Source organism: Bombina bombina, chromosome 5 (assembly GCF_027579735.1).
Source record: "Bombina bombina isolate aBomBom1 chromosome 5, aBomBom1.pri, whole genome shotgun sequence".
Classification (NCBI taxonomy): domain Eukaryota; kingdom Metazoa; phylum Chordata; class Amphibia; order Anura; family Bombinatoridae; genus Bombina; species Bombina bombina.
In genome coordinates, this window is record NC_069503.1 from 39,467,371 (window position 1) to 39,489,426 (window position 22,056).

The following is a 22,056-nucleotide window of genomic DNA, read 5'->3' on the forward strand; positions in this document are numbered from 1 at the left end:
ATTCCCAACATCAAGAGATTAGAAAAATCTTAAATAAACACTGGCACTACATAAAACAAGACCAGATTATTGGACACAAACTAAAAAACAGACCAGATATCATTTTTAAAAAAGTTAAACATTTTAAAAATATTCTTTCCCCCAGCGAATTTAAAAATAAAGACAGAAACATCCAAGGTACCAAAAACATCTTGAATAAAAAAGTAGAAGGCTTCTTCCCCTGCCCAACTTGCAAATCATGTAAACACAGTACAAAAACTAAATCTTTACAATCAAACAACACGAAACAATATATTAACATTAAAGAAATTATCCGCTGCTCAGACAAAAATGTAATTTATTGCATACAATGCTTATGTGGCCATCAATATTTTGGCCAAACTAGTCGAATGCTAAGAGATCGCATTAGAGAACACTTACATCACATTGAGCATAAAGCTACTAATACAATTCTATACAAACACTTTACAGAATGCCATAATGGAAATACTAGACATATGAAATTTTGGGGTGTTCAGAAAATCATTTTAAACCCTAGAGGGGGAAACATAGAAAATCTACTTCTGAGAAAAGAAGCAGAATATATCCACTCTTTTAAAACTCTACACCCCCACGGACTAAATATGGAATTTGATCTTAATTTTCTCATTTAAAAAAACAGCCAATAACGTCATACTAATCTGTACTATAAATTACAAATTATACACCTATAAATTTTAGGTGAAATAAATTGATCCTCACATATAGAATAAGTAAAAATTCCTCTTTAAATTAATACCTTTCTATACTTGAATATAAGAACCTCCCACATTAGCACTCAAAGATATAAATTTAAAGGGAGACCAATATAAGTCCATAAAATCCAAATAAGACTGCTACAAAATTAAAGCAATGGTACATTTACCAAACTGTCCAAAATAATGCATCAAAGAAAAGAATATAGCAATAAAAATATTGTATCAATGAAATTAGACACGCACAATTAATTTTAAAATACGTTTTTTGCAAAAAAAACTCTTTAACTCCCAACTATAAGAAGCAACAAATATTTAATTGTTCTAATATCTACAAGTTTTAAAAAGTTTTTTAAACAATTTTACATTTCAAAAAAATGTCCATTAAAATTATCAAAATATTTTATTATTGTTTCCTATTTTATAAATGTCATATTTTATTTATCAATTTTCCTATGTTCAAGGTAAAACTAAGGTCCTTTTTTCAACATAATTAAACTAATTGCTAAAAACCTATGTAGTTACCAATCAATTTGCTGATTGGCTGATCCAGATTTCAAATTGCTCCAATGAAATCACGCCTACACCTTTAAAAACTCAAGACCAGCACACCTTGGGCATCTTGATAAAGGCTGAAGCCAAAACGCGTAGATTTGCCCCTAGTGTGCACTCCAAAAACTCAAGTCTGCATCTGAGACTACCCAGGATTGAACACGAAAAAATCTGTTACCGGTGATTGCTATACACCGAGCACCACAAGACTTAAAGTGGACACTCACCAGACCTGAAGCTCCAGCAAACCTTGAAAAAGGTATACAGCTCCAGCAACTCTTAAGAAAAGATTTTTATAACCAACAGGTGGTCTGAAACTCCTGCAAACCTTTCCAAGGTAAACAGTTTCACTACAGATCAACCATCAATCACTGAAACTCCAGCAAACCCTGGGAGGGTATATAGTTTCAGCTACAAACAGACACCTACAAAGAGAAGCGTTCAAACACCTCACGCAACCAGAAAAATAGAAACTCCAGCAAATAAATACAAGGTAAACAGTTTCTATAATTAAGTCATACCAACAACTGAAACTCCTGCAAACCAAGTCTTAGATAACAGTTTAAATATACAGAACCAAGTTTTATCAACAACTGAAACTCCTGCAAACCCAGTTTAGGTAAACAGTTTCAGCATCTTTACCATCCAGTAGTTGTTATCATCATCTACAATTTCGATCTACAAGTTTTAACTACAGCGGAAAAATTATTTTATTCCCATAAAGGCTTGTCTGTTTCAACCAATCAGACACCTGGAAAAATTATTTCATGCAAACTGTGAGTAATTTCATTTCCAACTAAAAGTCACATCTAAAGTCACACCAAAAGATACTTGCAATTCATCAGATGAACATTTATTTCCACCTCCTACGTTACATACAGAACCAAGTTTTATCAACAACTGAAACTCCTGCAAACCCAGTTTAGGTAAACAGATTCAGCATCTTTACCATCCAGTAGTTGTTATCTTCATCTACAATTTCGATCTACAAGTTTTAACTACAGCGAAAAATTATTTTATTCACATAAAGGCTTGTCTGTTTCAACCAATCAGACACCTGGAAAAATTATTTCATGCAAACTGTGAGTAATTTCATTTCCAACTAAAAGTCACATTTAAAGTCACATCAAAAGATACTTGCAATTCATCAGATGAACATTTATTTCCACCTCCTACGTTAATTATTTTAACTTAATCTGTTTTTATCATATGCTTTGAACACTATAGCATGAATTTATTGTGAATTTATTGTCAATTTTAACTTTTGATTAAGGAATTTTAATATATAATATACGCAAGGTAATAGAGCTCTTTACCACTTATTATCCTATCAGAATATATTATCTAGTCCAATATTGTTTTGTATGGCAATAATTAAATATTTAGTTTTTTAACCTCTTGTAGTCATATTTTCACTATTTTTCACCCAATTTTCACCTATTTGTTTACCTTATCACAGCGCTATATATATTATGATTGAATTTTGAAACCAATACGAGAAGCTCATTTAAAGGTCACGGTAACACATATTATTTATGTATTGAAATACACACAGCTCCCCTCACTTGTTTTTTACCCCATCGATCCAATATTGGCAAAACCCCAATTATTTTGCTCTCTAAGGATGCTGAGAAGGTGTTCAACAGGGTGGACTGTGAGTTCATGTGGTCCACCTTGTCGAAATTCGGGTTCTCTACCAAATGAATTACAAGAATAAAGGCACACTAACCCTACTGCTGTAATCCGTGCTAATGACTGAACTTTGGACAAATTTTCCATTAAAAATGGTACCCGACAGGGTTGCCCCCTATCACCCCTCCTATTTGCCCTTATGGTTGAGACTTTTGCTACACATATACGATGTAATCCAGACATCAAAAGACTGAAATTTGGCCCCATAGCACAAAAATGCCTACTGTACAGAGGACATCATCTTCACCATAGTCTCCCCAAGCACATCTGCACTCTCCTAAAAGAACTTGATACATGTAAAGTGATGAACATGGACAAATCATTCCTCATACCCATTAACCTGACAACAGAAAAAAACACATATATAACTTGAAACACCCTATTCTCAATCTCCAACTCTATACGCTATCTAGGCATCAATATTACACCAGACATAACAAAGCTATTCAATTTAAATTATCTTCCATTACAAACTGATACTCAGAAGCTTTTAGAATCATGGCATAAACAGGGCCATTTATTGTGGATCGGTTGTGTAAATGCTGTAAAAATAACAATCCACCCATACCTTTTTATCTATTTCAATTACTCCCACTTGATCTACCTTCTCACTATTTGACAACACACCATAAACAAATAGAAACATTTATATGGTCATACCACCGACCTAAAGTAGCAAAACAGACCTTATACCTAAATAGGGAAGATGGCGGCCTAGGAATTCCCAACCTGACTATTTTATGGTAGCACGTATTGCTGCATTGAATCATAACAACCCTTTTAAGCCATAAATCCAACTAGAAGTGGTGCTCACCAATGTGTTGGATTCCTACAAGATACAGACCAACAACATGCACCACCAACTACTATGTAGCAAGCACACTGAAAAGATGGGACAAAACCATCCAATTAAATCACACAATCTCAAGCCAAAAATTCCCTTTCACCCCACTCTGGGGACACCCATTGTTCCTCCAGCACGAATTGACACAAACAATCTCCATAACTGATCAATTACAACAACTACCAATATCTTCACTGTTTAAAGACAGACATAACAGAACGCAAAATTACTTGCACCAACGTATAGGAACACCTTTTCACAAATGGTTTGTATATTTCCAAATTCGTAACGCAATCCAAATAAATACACATAAGCTAAATTTCGTTAGACCTAACACACCATTTGAATCCTTATGTATTAACTCTTTACTAAAAAAGTCTCAAATTTCAATAATTTATAGTATGCTTAGAGGCTGCTTCCCAACACATAAACCCCTATACATAACTAAGTGGGAAAATGAACTGCAAGAAACGTTTACAGAAGAACAATGGAGCAAATTCTTTAAATTGACTAAGAAAGCATCCATCTCCCCAATCATTGTAGAACATAACTACAAAATCCTATCAAGATGGTACCTCACACCCCACCGACTCCACAGTATCTTCACTGGTGCCTCCTCACTGTGTTGGTGACATTGCGGTACAATAGGCACTCTCCCATATCTGGTGGCTTTATCTGGTGGCTTAGAGAAAAACATTTTGGGAAAAAATCACCTTACACATTAACTCAATATTAGGCAGAACACTCGAACTTCGCCCTTCCATAATACTCCTCAATGACCTCCCCCAAATCCCTTGTCTGTATTATAGGAACTTGTTACAATGTATGATAAATTACGCCAAGAGATTTAATACCTACATTTTGGGGAAAAAGCGACAACACCCACCTTACAAATGTGGCTAAAGGAAGTGATCATGTTCTCTCTTTGGAAAAACTCCACTACTGCTTTCAAGGTAAAGCTGATTTTATCTTAGACCTCATATTTATATGGGAGCAGAAAACAACAATATAACCTAAAGTACCTGTGACACAAAACCTTCTCATTTCCCCCTCCTCCCCTTCTTTAACTTATTTCCTCTCCTACTTTTCCCCCTCTTTAGAAATATCCTTCATTTCTCCAACATAGGTGTGTCCGGTCCACGGCGTCATCCTTACTTGTGGGATATTCTCTTCCCCAACAGGAAATGGCAAAGAGCCCAGCAAAGCTGGTCACATGATCCCTCCTAGGCTCCGCCTACCCCAGTCATTCTCTTTGCCGTTGTACAGGCAACATCTCCACGGAGATGGCTTAGAGTTTTTTAGTGTTTAACTGTAGTTTTTTATTATTCAATCAAGAGTTTGTTATTTTGAAATAGTGCTGGTATGTACTATTTACTCAGAAACAGAAAAGAGATGAAGATTTCTGTTTGTATGAGGAAAATGATTTTAGCAACCGTAACTAAAATCCATGGCTGTTCCACACAGGACTGTTGAGAGCAATTAACTTCAGTTGGGGGAACAGTGTGCAGTCTCTTGCTGCTTGAGGTATGACACATTCTAACAAGACGATGTAATGCTGGAAGCTGTCATTTTCCCTATGGGATCCGGTAAGCCATATTTATTACGATCGTAAATAAGGGCTTTACAAGGGCTTATTTAGACTGTAGACTTTTCTGGGCTAAATCGATTCATTATTAGCACATATTTAGCCTTGAGGAATCATTTTATCTGGGTATTTTGATATAATAATATCGGCAGGCACTGTATTAGACACCTTATTTCTTAGGGACTTTCCCAAAGCATAAGCAGAGTCTCATTTTCGCGCCGGTGTGGCGCACTTGTTTTTGAGAGGCATGGCATGCAGTCGCATGTGAGAGGAGCTCTGATACTTAGAAAAGACTTCTGAAGGCGTCATTTGGTATCGTATTCCCCTTTGGGCTTGGTTGGGTCTCAGCAAAGCAGATACCAGGGACTGTAAAGGGGTTAAAGCTTATAACGGCTCCGGTTCCGTTATTTTAAGGGTTAAAGCTTCCAAATTTGGTGTGCAATATTTTTAAAGCTTTAAGACACTGTGGTGAAAATTTTGTGATTTTTGAACAATTCCTTCATGTTTTTTCGCAATTGCAGTAACAAAGTGTGTTCAGTTTAAAATTTAAAGTGACAGTAACGGTTTTATTTTAAAACGTTTTTTTGTACTTTCTTATCAAGTTTATGCCTGTTTAACATGTCTGAACTACCAGATAGACTGTGTTCTGAATGTGGGGAAGCCAGAATTCCTATTCATTTAAATAAATGTGATTTATGTGATAATGACAATGATGCCCAAGATGATTCCTCAAGTGAGGGGAGTAAGCATGGTACTGCATCATTCCCTCCTTCGTCTACACGAGTCTTGCCCACTCAGGAGGCCCCTAGTACATCTAGCGCGCCAATACTCCTTACTATGCAACAATTAACGGCTGTAATGGATAATTCTGTCAAAAACATTTTAGCCAAAATGAACCCTTGTCAGCGTAAGCGTGGCTGCTCTGTTTTAGTTACTGAAGAGCATGACGACGCTGATATTAATATCTCTGAAGGGCCCTTAATCCAGTTTGAGGGGGCCAGGGAGGTTTTGTCTGAGGGAGAAATTACTGATTCAGGGAACATTTCTCATCAGGCTGAATCTGATGTGATTACATTTAAATTTAAGTTGGAACATCTCCGCATTTTGCTTAAGGAGGTATTATCCACTCTGGATGATTGTGAAAAGTTGGTCATTCCAGAGAAACTATGTAAAATGGACAAGTTCCTAGAGGTGCCGGGGCTCCCAGAAGCTTTTCCTATACCCAAGCGGGTGGCGGACATTGTTAATAAAGAATGGGAAAGGCCCGGTATTCCTTTCGTCCCTCCCCCCATATTTAAAAAATTGTTTCCTATGGTCGACCCCAGAAAGGACTTATGGCAGTCAGTCCCCAAGGTCGAGGGAGCGGTTTCTACTTTAAACAAACGCACCACTATACCCATAGAGGATAGTTGTGCTTTCAAAGATCCTATGGATAAAAAATTAGAAGGTTTGCTTAAAAAGATGTTTGTTCAGCAGGGTTACCTTCTACAACCCATTTCATGCATTGTCCCTGTCACTACAGCTGCATATTTCTGGTTTGATGAACTGATTAAGGTGCTCGATAGTGATTCTCCTCCTTACGAGGAGATTATGGACAGAATCAATGCTCTCAAATTGGCTAATTCTTTCACTCTAGACGCCACTTTGCAAGTGGCTAGGTTAGCGGCTAAGAATTCTGGGTTTGCTATTGTGGCGCGCAGAGCTCTTTGGTTGAAATCTTGGTCGGCTGATGCGTCTTCCAAGAACAAGTTACTAAACATTCCTTTCAAGGGGAAAACGCTGTTTGGCCCTGACTTGAAAGAGATTATCTCTGATATCAGTGGGGGTAAGGGCCACGCCCTTCCTCAGGATAGGCCTTTCAAGGCAAAAAATAGACCTAATTTTCGTCCCTTTCGTAAAAACGGACCAGCCCAAAGTGCTACGTCCTCTAAGCAAGAGGGTAATACTTCTCAAGCCAAGCCAGCTTGGAGACCAATGCAAGGCTGGAACAAGGGAAAGCAGGCCAAGAAACCTGTCACTGCTACCAAGACAGCATGAAATATTGGCCCCCGATCCGGGACCGGATCTGGTGGGGGGCAGACTCTCTCTCTTCGCTCAGGCTTGGGCAAGAGATGTTCTGGATCCTTGGGCGCTAGAAATAGTCTCCCAGGGTTATCTTCTGGAATTCAAGGGACTTCCCCCAAGGGGGAGGTTCCACAGGTCTCAGTTGTCTTCAGACCACATAAAAAGACAGGCGTTCTTACATTGTGTAGAAGACCTGTTAAAAATGGGAGTGATTCATCCTGTTCCATTAAGAGAACAAGGGATGGGGTTCTACTCCAATCTGTTCATAGTTCCCAAAAAAGAGGGAACGTTCAGACCAATCTTAGATCTCAAGATCTTAAACAAATTTCTCAAGGTCCCATCGTTCAAGATGGAAACCATTCGAACTATCCTTCCTTCCATCCAGGAAGGTCAATTCATGACCACGGTGGATTTAAAGGATGCGTATCTACATATTCCTATCCACAAGGAACATCATCGGTTCCTAAGGTTTGCATTCCTGGAAAAACATTACCAGTTTGTGGCGCTTCCTTTCGGATTAGCCACTGCTCCAAGGATTTTCACAAAGGTACTAGGGTCCCTTCTAGCGGTACTAAGACCAAGGGGCATTGCAGTAGTACCTTACCTGGACGACATTCTGATTCAAGCGTCGTCCCTCCCTCGAGCAAAGGCTCACACGGACATCGTCCTGGCCTTTCTCAGATCTCACGGCTGGAAAGTGAACGTGGAAAAGAGTTCTCTATCCCCGTCAACAAGGGTTCCCTTCTTGGGAACAATTATAGACTCCTCAGAAATGAGGATTTTTCTAACAGAGGCCAGAAAGACAAAGCTTCTGGACTCTTGTCGGATACTTCATTCCGTTCCTCTTCCTTCCGTAGCTCAGTGCATGGAAGTGATCGGGTTGATGGTAGCGGCAATGGACATAGTTCCTTTTGCGCGCATTCATCTAAGACCATTACAACTGTGCATGCTCAGTCAGTGGAATGGGGACTATACAGACTTGTCTCCAAAGATACAAGTAAATCAGAGGACCAGAGACTCACTCCGTTGGTGGCTGTCCCTGGACAACCTGTCACGAGGGATGACATTCCGCAGACCAGAGTGGGTCATTGTCACGACCGACGCCAGTCTGATGGGCTGGGGCGCGGTCTGGGGATCCCTGAAAGCTCAGGGTCTTTGGTCTCGGGAAGAATCTCTTCTACCGATAAATATTCTGGAACTGAGAGCGATATTCAATGCTCTCAAGGCTTGGCCTCAGCTAGCGAGGACCAAGTTCATTCGGTTTCAATCAGACAACATGACGACTGTTGCGTACATCAACCATCAGGGGGGAACAAGGAGTTCCCTAGCGATGGAAGAAGTGACCAAGATTATTCTATGGGCGGAGTCTCACTCCTGCCACCTGTCTGCTATCCACATCCCGGGAGTGGAAAATTGGGAAGCGGATTTTCTGAGTCGTCAGACATTGCATCCGGGGGAGTGGGAACTCCATCCGGAAATCTTTGCCCAAGTCACTCAACTATGGGGCATTCCAGACATGGATCTGATGGCCTCTCGTCAGAACTTCAAAGTTCCTTGCTACGGGTCCAGATCCAGGGATCCCAAGGCGGCTCTAGTGGATGCACTAGTAGCACCTTGGACCTTCAAACTAGCTTATGTGTTCCCGCCGTTTCCTCTCATCCCCAGGCTGGTAGCCAGGATCAATCAGGAGAGGGCGTCGGTGATCTTGATAGCTCCTGCGTGGCCACGCAGGACTTGGTATGCAGATCTGGTGAATATGTCATCGGCTCCACCTTGGAAGCTACCTTTGAGACGAGACCTTCTAGTTCAGGGTCCGTTCGAACATCCGAATCTGGTTTCACTCCAGCTGACTGCTTGGAGATTGAACGCTTGATTTTATCGAAGCGAGGTTTCTCAGATTCTGTTATCGATACTCTTGTTCAGGCCAGAAAGCCTGTAACTAGAAAGATTTACCACAAAATTTGGAAAAAATATATCTGTTGGTGTGAATCTAAAGGATTCCCTTGGGACAAGGTTAAGATTCCTAGGATTCTATCCTTCCTTCAAGAAGGATTGGAAAAGGGATTATCGGCAAGTTCCCTGAAGGGACAGATTTCTGCCTTGTCGGTGTTACTTCACAAAAAACTGGCAGCTGTGCCAGATGTTCAAGCCTTTGTTCAGGCTCTGGTTAGAATCAAGCCTGTTTACAAGCCTTTGACTCCTCCTTGGAGTCTCAATTTAGTTCTTTCAGTTCTTCAGGGGGTTCCGTTTGAACCCTTACATTCCGTTGATATTAAGTTATTATCTTGGAAAGTTTTGTTTTTAGTTGCAATTTCTTCTGCTAGAAGAGTTTCAGAATTTTCTGCTCTGCAGTGTTCTCCTCCTTATCTGGTGTTCCATGCAGATAAGGTGGTTTTACGTACTAAACCTGGTTTTCTTCCAAAAGTTGTTTCTAACAAAAACATTAACCAGGAGATTATCGTACCTTCTCTGTGTCCGAAACCAGTTTCAAAGAAGGAACGCTTGTTGCACAATTTGGATGTTGTTCGCGCTCTAAAATTCTATTTAGATGCTACAAAGGATTTTAGACAAACATCTTCCTTGTTTGTTGTTTATTCAGGTAAAAGGAGAGGTCAAAAAGCAACTTCTACCTCTCTCTCTTTTTGGATTAAAAGCATCATCAGATTGGCTTACGAGACTGCCGGACGGCAGCCTCCCGAAAGAATCACAGCTCATTCCACTAGGGCTGTGGCTTCCACATGGGCCTTCAAGAACGAGGCTTCTGTTGATCAGATATGTAGGGCAGCGACTTGGTCTTCACTGCACACTTTTACCAAATTTTACAAGTTTGATACTTTTGCTTCTTCTGAGGCTATTTTTGGGAGAAAGGTTTTGCAAGCCGTGGTGCCTTCCATTTAGGTGACCTGATTTGCTCCCTCCCTTCATCCGTGTCCTAAAGCTTTGGTATTGGTTCCCACAAGTAAGGATGACGCCGTGGACCGGACACACCTATGTTGGAGAAAACAGAATTTATGTTTACCTGATAAATTTCTTTCTCCAACGGTGTGTCCGGTCCACGGCCCGCCCTGGTTTTTTAATCAGGTCTGATAATTTATTTTCTTTAACTACAGTCACCACGGTACCATATGGTTTCTCCTATGCTATTATTCCTCCTTAACGTCGGTCGAATGACTGGGGTAGGCGGAGCCTAGGAGGGATCATGTGACCAGCTTTGCTGGGCTCTTTGCCATTTCCTGTTGGGGAAGAGAATATCCCACAAGTAAGGATGACGCCGTGGACCGGACACACCGTTGGAGAAAGAAATTTATCAGGTAAACATAAATTCTGTTTTCTTTACGGTCACATGGCTACGCTGATTATAGTGCCTCTAATTTATGTTATCAACAGTGACTGTAATTTGTATTTATAGTTTACTTTATTCCACATATGTTATGTTCTAATGTTATTCATGTTGTGTTCATTTTAAAAAAATTCAATAAACAATTTAATGAAAAAAATAACTGTTTGTTATTTATTTTGATTATTAAATTGTACACAGCCTTTTAAATGACCTGAGGCACTGGCTCCTACTTAGCATATGCAGGAGTTCACATTATATACAAATATGTGTCTGTTATTGACTGATAGCTGTCACATGGTACAGGTGCAGAACTACATTAATCAAAAAACAATTTACTATGACTTTAAAAAGAGAAGTAGGTTTTATTGCATTGTATTTTTATTATGCATTTGTTGATTTTGTAATTCTATATGTTATGGTCCTTTTAAATGGACTGAATTTGCCAAAAGAACATATCTCATATTATCACTCCTTGTAAACGAAAAAAACTTTCTTTTCTTAACTCTATCCACGATAACAATTGAAATGAACATTTTAGTGCCTATCTTGCAGTATGATTTAAGACAACTCAGCATTGACCAAGAGAAGTTAAAGGACTGGGGGTGGAGCACATGACAACATTTCTGACAGTGAGAATTAGTAGGAAGTACAATATCAATACTTTAGTATCCAATGTATCTTATATTTAAACCACTGATTTTAAACATTGTATTTCAGGAGTAAATATTGTTTCTTCTGTTATGTGTGATCAGTCCACGGGTCATCATTACTTCTGGGATATAACTCCTCCCCAACAGGAAATGCAAGAGGATTCACCCAGCAGAGCTGCATATAGCTCCTCCCCTCTACGTCACTCCCAGTCATTCTCTTGCACCCAACAACTAGATAGGATGTGTGAGAGGACTATGGTGATTATACTTAGTTTATATAACTTCAATCAAAAGTTTGTTATTTTACAATAGCACCGGAGCGTGTTATTGCCTCTCTGGCAGAGTTTGAAGAAGAATCTACCAGAGTTTTTACTATGATTTTAACCGGAGTAGTTAAGATCATATTGCTGTTTCTCGGCCATCTGAGGGAGGTAAAAGCTTCAGATCAGGGGACAGCGGGCAGATGAATCTGCATTGAGGTATGTAGCAGTTTTTATTTTCTGAATGGAATTGATGAGAAAATCCTGCCATACCGTTATAATGACATGTATGTATACTCTACACTTCAGTATTCTGGGGATGGTATTTCACCGGAATTACTCTGTTAAAAGTACATTAAACCTTTTAATAGGTATTTATTATGTTAAACGTTTTTGCTGGAATGTAGAATCGTTTGCATTTTCTGAGGTACTGAGTGAATAAATATTTGGGCATTATTTTTCCACTTGGCAGTTGCTTGTTTTAATTGTGACAGTTTCGTTTCTCTCTCACTGCTGTGTGTGAGGGGGAGGGGCCGTTTTTGGCGCTCTTTGCTACGCATCAAAAAATTCCAGTCAGTTACTCTTGTATTTCCTGCATGATCCGGTTCATCTCTAACAGAACTCAGGGGTCTTCAAACTTCTTTGGAGGGAGGTAGATTCTCTCAGCAGAGCTGTGAGACTTATATATTGACTGTGATTAAAAACGTTGCTCTGTAATTTTTATGTTTCAAATTTAATTATTGTTACTTTACTAATGGGAACAAACCTTTGCTAAAAGTTGTGTTGTTTTTAAGGATTGATGCTATAACTGTCTTTCAGTTCATTATTTCAACTGTCATTTAATCGTTTAGTGCTTCTTTGAGGCACAGTACGTTTTTGTTAAATAAGATTGTAACCAAGTTGCAAGTTTATTGCTAGTGTGTTAAACATGTCTGATTCAGAGGAAGATATCTGTGTCATTTGTTCCAATGCCAAGGTGGAGCCCAATAGAAATTTATGTACTAACTGTATTGATGCTACTTTAAATAAAAGCCAATCTGTACAAATTGAACAAATTTCACCAAACAGCGAGGGGAGAGTTATGCCGACTAACTCGCCTCACGTGTCAGTACCTGCATCTCCCGCCCGGGAGGTGCGTGATATTATGGCGCCTAGTACATCTGGGCGGCCATTACAGATAACATTACAAGATATGGCTACTGTTATGACTGAAGTTTTGGCTAAATTACCAGAACTAAGAGGCAAGCGTGATCACTCTGGGGTGAGAACAGAGTGCGCTGATAATACTAGGGCCATGTCTGATACTGCGTCACAGCTTGCAGAACATGAGGACGGAGAGCTTCATTCTGTGGGTGATGGTTCTGATCCAAACAGATTGGATTCAGATATTTCAAATTTTAAATTTAAATTGGAGAACCTCCGTGTATTACTAGGGGAGGTTTTAGCGGCTCTTAATGATTGTAACACTGTTGCAATACCAGAAAAATTGTGTAGGTTGGATAAATACTTTGCGGTACCGGCGAGTACTGACGTTTTTCCTATACCTAAGAGACTAACTGAAATTGTTACTAAGGAGTGGGATAGACCCGGTGTGCCATTCTCACCCCCTCCAATATTTAGAAAGATGTTTCCAATAGACGCCACCACACGGGACTTATGGCAAACGGTCCCTAAGGTGGAGGGAGCAGTTTCTACTTTAGCTAAGCGTACCACTATCCCGGTGGAGGATAGCTGTGCTTTTTCAGATCCAATGGATAAAAAATTAGAGGGTTACCTTAAGAAAATGTTTGTTCAACAAGGTTTTATATTGCAACCCCTTGCATGCATCGCGCCGATTACGGCTGCGGCAGCATTTTGGATTGAGTCTCTGGAAGAGAACCTTAGTTCAGCTACGCTGGACGACATTACGGACAGGCTTAGAGTCCTTAAACTAGCTAATTCATTCATTTCGGAGGCCGTAGTACATTTAACCAAACTTACGGCTAAGAACTCAGGATTCGCCATTCAGGCACGTAGGGCGCTGTGGCTAAAATCCTGGTCAGCTGATGTAACTTCTAAGTCCAAATTACTTAATATACCTTTCAAGGGGCAAACTTTATTTGGGCCCGGTTTGAAAGAAATTATCGCTGACATTACAGGAGGTAAGGGCCACGCCCTGCCTCAAGACAAAGCCAAAGCTAAGGCTAGACAGTATAATTTTCGTCCCTTTCGGAATTTCAAAGCAGGAGCAGCATCAACTTCCACTGCACCAAAACAGGAAGGAGCTGTTGCTCGTTACAGACAAGGCTGGAAACCTAACCAGTCCTGGAACAAGGGCAAGCAGGCCAGGAAACCTGCTGCTGCCCCAAAGACAGCATGAACCGAGGGCCCCCGATCCGGGACCGGATCTAGTGGGGGGCAGACTCTCTCTCTTCGCCCAGGCTTGGGCAAGAGATGTTCAGGATCCCTGGGCGCTAGAGATCATATCTCAGGGATACCTTCTAGACTTCAAATTCTCTCCCCCAAGAGGGAGATTTCATCTGTCAAGGTTGTCAACAAACCAGATAAAGAAAGAAGCGTTTCTACGCTGTGTACAAGATCTGTTATTAATGGGAGTGATCCATCCGGTTCCGCGGTCGGAACAAGGACAAGGGTTTTACTCAAACCTGTTTGTGGTTCCCAAAAAAGAGGGAACTTTCAGGCCAATCTTGGATTTAAAGATCCTAAACAAATTCCTAAGAGTTCCATCGTTCAAAATGGAAACTATTCGGACAATCTTACCCATGATCCAAAAGGGTCAGTACATGACCACAGTGGATTTAAAGGATGCTTACCTTCACATACCGATTCACAAAGATCATTACCGGTATCTAAGGTTTGCCTTCTTAGACAGGCATTACCAGTTTGTAGCTCTTCCATTCGGATTGGCTACGGCTCCAAGAATCTTCACAAAGGTTCTGGGTGCCCTTCTGGCGGTACTAAGACCGCGAGGAATTTCGGTAGCTCCGTACCTAGACGACATTCTGATACAAGCTTCAAGCTTTCAAACTGCCAAGTCTCATACAGAGTTAGTTCTGGCATTTCTAAGGTCGCATGGATGGAAAGTGAACGAAAAGAAGAGTTCTCTTTTTCCTCTCACAAGAGTTCCATTCTTGGGGACTCTTATAGATTCTGTAGAAATGAAGATTTATCTGACAGAAGACAGATTAACAAAGCTTCTAAATGCATGCCGTGTCCTTCATTCCATTCAACTCCCGTCAGTAGCTCAATGCATGGAGGTGATCGGCTTAATGGTAGCAGCAATGGACATAGTACCCTTTGCACGTCTACATCTCAGACCGCTGCAATTGTGCATGCTGAGTCAGTGGAATGGGGATTACTCAGACTTGTCCCCTACTCTGAATCTGGATCAAGAGACCAGAAACTCTCTTCTATGGTGGCTTTCTCGGCCACATCTGTCCAGGGGGATGCCATTCAGCAGGCCGGACTGGACAATTGTAACAACAGACGCCAGCCTACTAGGTTGGGGCGCTGTCTGGAATTCTCTGAAGGCTCAGGGACAATGGAATCAGGAGGAAAGTCTCCTGCCAATAAACATTCTGGAATTAAGAGCAGTTCTCCATGCCCTTCTGGCTTGGCCCCAGTTAAAAACTCGGGGGTTCATCAGGTTTCAGTCGGACAACATCACGACTGTAGCTTACATCAACCATCAAGGAGGGACAAGAAGCTCCCTAGCAATGATGGAAGTATCAAAGATAATTCGCTGGGCAGAGTCTCACTCTTGCCACCTGTCAGCAATCCACATCCCGGGAGTGGAGAACTGGGAGGCGGATTTCTTGAGTCGCCAGACTTTTCATCCGGGGGAGTGGGAACTTCATCCGGAGGTCTTTGCCCAAATACTTCGACGTTGGGGCAAACCAGAGATAGATCTCATGGCGTCTCGCCAGAACGCCAAACTTCCTCGCTACGGGTCCAGATCCAGGGATCCGGGAGCGGTTCTGATAGATGCTTTGACAGCACCTTGGAACTTCGGGATGGCTTATGTGTTTCCACCCTTCCCGCTGCTTCCTCGATTGATTGCCAAAATCAAACAGGAGAGAGCATCAGTGATTCTAATAGCGCCTGCATGGCCACGCAGGACTTGGTATGCAGATCTAGTGGACATGTCATCCTGTCCGCCTTGGTCTCTACCTCTAAGACAGGACCTTCTGATACAGGGTCCATTCAAACATCAAAATCTAACTTCTCTGAAGCTGACTGCTTGGAAATTGAACGCTTGATTTTATCAAAACGTGGTTTTTCTGAGTCGGTTATTGATACCCTGATACAGGCTAGGAAGCCTGTTACCAGAAGGATTTACCATAAGATATGGCGTAAATACCTATACTGGTGCGAATCCAAAGGTTACTCCTGGAGTAAGGTTAGGATTCCTAGGATATTGTCCTTTCTACAAGAAGGTTTAGAAAAGGGTTTATCGGCTAGCTCATTAAAGGGACAGATCTCAGCTCTGTCCATCTTGTTACACAGGCGTCTGTCAGAAAATCCAGACGTCCAGGCCTTTTGTCAGGCTTTAGCTAGGATCAAGCCTGTGTTTAAAACTGTTGCTCCGCCATGGAGTTTAAACTTAGTTCTTAACGTTTTACAGGGTGTTCCGTTTGAACCCCTTCATTCCATTGATATAAAATTGTTATCTTGGAAAGTTCTGTTTTTAATGGCTATTTCCTCGGCTCGAAGAGTCTCTGAGTTATCAGCCTTACATTGTGATTCTCCTTATCTGATTTTTCACTCAGACAAGGTAGTTCTGCGTACTAAACCTGGGTTCTTACCTAAGGTAGTCACTAACAGGAATATCAATCAAGAGATTGTTGTTCCATCCTTGTGTCCAAATCCTTCTTCAAAGAAGGAACGTCTTCTACACAATCTGGATGTAGTTCGTGCCCTCAAGTTCTACTTGCAGGCAACTAAGGATTTTCGACAAACGTCTTCCCTGTTTGTCGTGTACTCTGGTCAGAGGAGAGGTCATAAGGCTTCGGCTACCTCTCTCTCCTTCTGGCTTCGTAGCATAATTCGTTTAGCCTATGAGACTGCTGGACAGCAGCCTCCTGAAAGAATTACAGCTCATTCTACTAGAGCTGTGGCTTCCACTTGGGCCTTTAAGAATGAGGCCTCTGTTGAACAGATTTGCAAGGCTGCAACTTGGTCTTCGCTTCATACTTTTTCCAAATTTTACAAATTTGACACTTTTGCTTCTTCGGAGGCTATTTTTGGGAGAAAGGTTCTTCAGGCAGTGGTTCCTTCTGTATAATGAGCCTGCCTATCCCTCCCGTCATCCGTGTACTTTTGCTTTGGTATTGGTATCCCAGAAGTAATGATGACCCGTGGACTGATCACACATAACAGAAGAAAACATAATTTATGCTTACCTGATAAATTCCTTTCTTCTGTTGTGTGATCAGTCCACGGCCCGCCCTGTTTTAAGGCAGGTAAATATCTTTTAAATTATACTCCAGTCACCACTTCACCCTTGGTTTCTCCTTTCTCGTTGATTCTTGGTCGAATGACTGGGAGTGACGTAGAGGGGAGGAGCTATATGCAGCTCTGCTGGGTGAATCCTCTTGCATTTCCTGTTGGGGAGGAGTTATATCCCAGAAGTAATGATGACCCGTGGACTGATCACACAACAGAAGAAAGGAATTTATCAGGTAAGCATAAATTATGTTTTCATATAAATGATAGAAAATAAAGATTATAATATATTTGTAAAGTTGCGATATGGCCCCACTTAAATTTATTTTTTACCATTATGTTGTATAGATCTGGGAAGATTTCATATTTAAGGGTCAATTATAACACCCACAGAGCTAACTGTACTAAATGCTTGTGCTGAATCAATAGCACATATGTAATAACCTAAACAGCTGATCTGTATTACATGAATTGTTATGTGTGCCTTTAATTATACCATATGTACAGTTAATCAGAACCATTATTTATTATTATCTGTCTAAACCATTTAATATACTTTTTACAGACACAGCCAGCGCACTGAGAGATATCAGGTATTGATGTAACTGGAGTGAATAAGGGAATCTTCTTCCTGAGCACAGACATTGGAGCCTGTTATCAGCATGAACTCATATGTGTTAGGTGAGTAAAATAGATATTATGCTGACTTTAATTACTGGGAAAATAGAACAGATCACTCATTAAACAAATATAAACTATTATATTTATATCTGCATCTTTTAAGTACATTTGTGTCAGTGACTGTTATAAAGAAGGAGCAACATCCATTGGGCTGAGGAGGAGGGAAAAAATACTTCTCCCCCTCTGTCCTTTTAGACTGACCATTTCCAAAAACTGCCTAAACTCAACCCCTGACCTGGTTCATTACTAAGAACACTGACAACTCCACCTTCCCCTGCCCTGACCTCGCTCATGGAACATCCATAACTGCACTTATGCCTACCTTGTTCCCATGTGTGGAACACCCACAACTCAATCATTTAGTTTACTATGATGTAGTAATGTTTACATTCTATGTCATCCTTTTTTAATGTGTGATTTACAGGTAAATACATTTAAAAATAAAAAACAGAAGGCATTTTTGAGTATAAAAAAATGTTTTTTTATTGAGATCGATTATATTATAATGAATAAACAGTCTTATTTTTCTTTATTCCATTTCTTTTTATGTAGACAAACACTTGAATAGTTCATATCCCTCCTTCACCACAGAAAGCATCAGAATGATACCGCAAACTACAAAAATCTTAGACACCAATGACTGTTCACAAACATTGGGGATATCACAAAAAATATTAAAAGATGATGGTGAATTGGCAGGAACTGGAGAGCAATCATTATGTACAGAGAGTAATTTAGTCATCAAACAAGAGGACAACATTTATGACTTATCTAGTGAAATTATTATCCTTGAGGATAAACCACACACATTTACTGAGTGTTTAAAACCTATTAAAGAAGGGAAAAGTCTACAGTCTAGCCAAATGATTGATACAAAGAAGAAACCATTCAAATGTACAGAATGTGAGAAAATCTTTAGATGGAAGTCTCATCTACTAAAACACCACAAAAATCACACAGGTGAGAAACCACACACATGTACTGAATGCGGCAAATGTTTTACACGAATGGATTATCTGAAAACTCATAAAAAGATTCACACAGGAGAAAAGCCTTTCACATGTACAGAGTGTGGAAAATGTTTTACACAAATAAATAGTCTGAAAACACATGAAAGGATTCACACAGGAGTAAAGCCTTTCACGTGTACAGAGTGTGGAAAATGTTTTACACAACTAAATAATCTGAAAACTCATGAAAGGATTCACACAGGAGTAAAGCCTTTCACTTGTACAGAGTGTGGAAAATGTTTTACACAAATAAATAGTCTGAAAACTCATGAAAGGATTCACACAGGAGTAAAGCCTTTCACGTGTACAGAGTGTGGAAACAGTTTTACACGAATGGATCATCTGAAAAGTCATGAAAGGATTCATACAGGGGAAAAGCTTTTCACATGTACAGAGTGTGGAAAAAGTTTTACACAAATGGATTGTCTGAAAAAGCATGAAAGGATTCACACAGGGGAAAAGCTATTCACATGTACAGAGTGTGGAAAAAGTTTTACACAAATGGAATGTCTGAAAAAGCATGAAAGGATTCACACAGGGGAAAGGCTGTTCATATGTACAGAGTGTGGAAAATGTTTTACACATATGAGTAATTTGAGAAACCATGAAAGGATTCACAAGGGAAGAAACCTTTAACATGTATAAAAATGGAAAAAAGGTTAGAATTGAAATCGGGTATCTCAAAACACCAAATATTTACATACAAATAAACTTTATATACTCAGTTTACAACCTCTTTACAATTATCCTAAAGAGGACAAAATCTCTAAATAAAAGCATCAAAAGAGATGTTATTGTAAATAATACTTTCTAAATCCCACTTATAAAAAACCATTATTGGAAGTGCTCTCCTGCTGTCCTTTATTTCTCTATATATGTGCATCTCAGTTTCTCTCATATTAATGTGATAGAATACAAAACCATAACAGAACTGTTATAACATTTTTGACTTTGTAGTGGGTGGTATAACTGTGTATACTTTAAAGTCTCTTGGGGTGCCCAATCATGTCCATTAACAGAGTGCCCACAGTGTGTGCAATGTCAAACCTTCTATTGCTGTATAAAACTTTACTTGTAACCAAATTAGTGATATTTACACTAGATGTAAACTCAGCTTACCCCAGCTGCCTCTCTACGTGATGCATCCAGTCCTGGGGGGGGGGAGAACTTACTTCGCTATCATTCCATACTGCTTTGCAGATGTCTGGTGTATTACCGGATCAAAAGAATTGAGCGTGTTCCTTTCAGCCTCCCTCTTCAGATGTCACTGGGGGTATTGTAAACTTCCTCCACTGTGTGGCTTACTGCTGCATGACTCTCTGCTCACTGCTTCCATGTTGCAGTCCATATTTCGACGTCACTGGGGGTGTATGGAATCTTCCTCCACTGTATAGCTTACTGCTGTATGACTCTCTCTGCACACTACTTCTGTGATGCGGTCCGTACTCAGGATCCCATTGGACAACCCCTCGATAGCTCCTGGCCAGCTCGGTGGAGGAACAAAGTAAGGGGAAAATTCCCTTATTTTGGTTGCTCTACACTTCAGGGTTGGTCAGAGCAAGGATCAATATAATAATGTTGAAGCGGAGCACCAAATCATTTTATTTGATTTAAATTAAAAGTAAAAAATGTAATTCACATATGTAGTATTCATCAAAGAAGTGGGGTCAAAAAACAACTGACACGTTTTGGCCTCCTGCCGTTGTCAAAGCTGAATTAAAGTTACCTTCAGACATGTGGGAATGCTGTGACTAAGTCTTCATATGAAGTTTATAGTGACAACATGTATGTGTGTGTGTGTGATATATATATATATATATATATATATATATATATATTGTTCTGAAACATACTATATTGGATAAATGTCTGCTGTATGGAATAATAACTGCATTGGTATATATATAAATATTAACCCATTTATTTCAAGATAAACACATTTTCTTTGTTTTTCAGAAATATATTAAACATTACAAGGGAGAAGTAGTGTGAAGATGAGATTGTCTATTTGTATAACATTAAATATGAAAATTTGCTGAATTTAATAAGTAGCTATACAGTAAATTTAAAATGTCCAGTTTATTTTCAAAATTAACAACCTATTATATTTCAGGCATCTGACAAGTGCATGTGTAGTTGGTTCTGTAAATTGTGTCATATTTTTTTGTTCACTCAGCAAGAGGTGTACTGAATGTTATGGGACAACAATAATCAAATGCAACTTTAAAGGCATCTTCTAAAATATTATGAGAAATATATCATATCTAGTCTTGAAATACTCAGGGTAAATAGTATGACATAATCCAATACACATGGAACATATGACTTATTAATACTAGAAATATAGTATTTTAAATAAATATACAATTAAATCTATAGTTTACTGTTATCAGTGCTAAAAAATAAACTGTATTTCTGGTTGTCTGCTGCCATCTAGTGGTTTATGCAGGAATTGCAGCCAAGGGAGATTGTGGTATTGAATGCCCATATGTTCCCAGCAAGCCAATCAGGTGTTTCAACTCCGAGGGCCAATGAGGGACAAGTCTCTGAGGGCCAATGGAAAGACAGGTTTCAGTGGGAGCACATCTCAATTTCACCAATGATTAGAATAAAAAGGGGTGGGGTATATCACGTGATATAGTCTCATGCAAGAGCAAAAAAAGGGGCCCTACTGCTGAATTTTGACTGACAAACTGTTGCCTTGGAATCCAGTCTCTATAAAGCAAATTTGGGCCTAACTTTTATCCATCTTGCAAAAATACCTTTTTTAATTTATGAGGTGAAATTGGACTTATTGGAGAAAGCTGAGACACCCAATTGGTTATCTGGGTAAAGTATACACAATTGATAAATATATATATATATATATATATATATATATATATATATATATATAAATATATAATATTTTAATCTAAGGTAATTGGTATTATAACTAGATTGCAGTTGGTAATTTTAAAAGGGCACCATTTGTATTTTAAGCTCATGTTCATAGTCCTGTGTAGTTTAACTAGTCATATTTATTGCTAAATATTTTATATTTGCAACTAGATATATTTTAGAACTTGCCTTAATTGTAGCTAAAATAAGATTTATTTCAGCTCAGATAACTTGGCATAGAAATTGGCTGTTAAATCATCTTGTTATATTGTTTAACTAGGCACTGTGAAAGTTAGTGATCCATACTCTGGTATTTCAT

General features: G+C 39.5%; 1 protein-coding gene across 1 annotated transcript; it reads left to right on the top strand.

Moving 5' to 3' along the window:
* Window positions 1–4,636: 4,636 nt before the first annotated feature.
* Window positions 4,637–21,681, top strand: LOC128659191 (gastrula zinc finger protein XlCGF8.2DB-like). The gene is made up of 3 exons (XM_053712874.1): window positions 4,637–4,775; window positions 17,732–17,847; window positions 18,400–21,681. Exons 2-3 carry the CDS (start codon window positions 17,829–17,831, stop codon window positions 19,491–19,493), a joined length of 1,113 nt encoding a protein of 370 aa, XP_053568849.1. The 5' UTR covers window positions 4,637–4,775; window positions 17,732–17,828; the 3' UTR covers window positions 19,494–21,681.
* The last annotated feature ends 375 nt before the right edge of the window (window positions 21,682–22,056 follow it).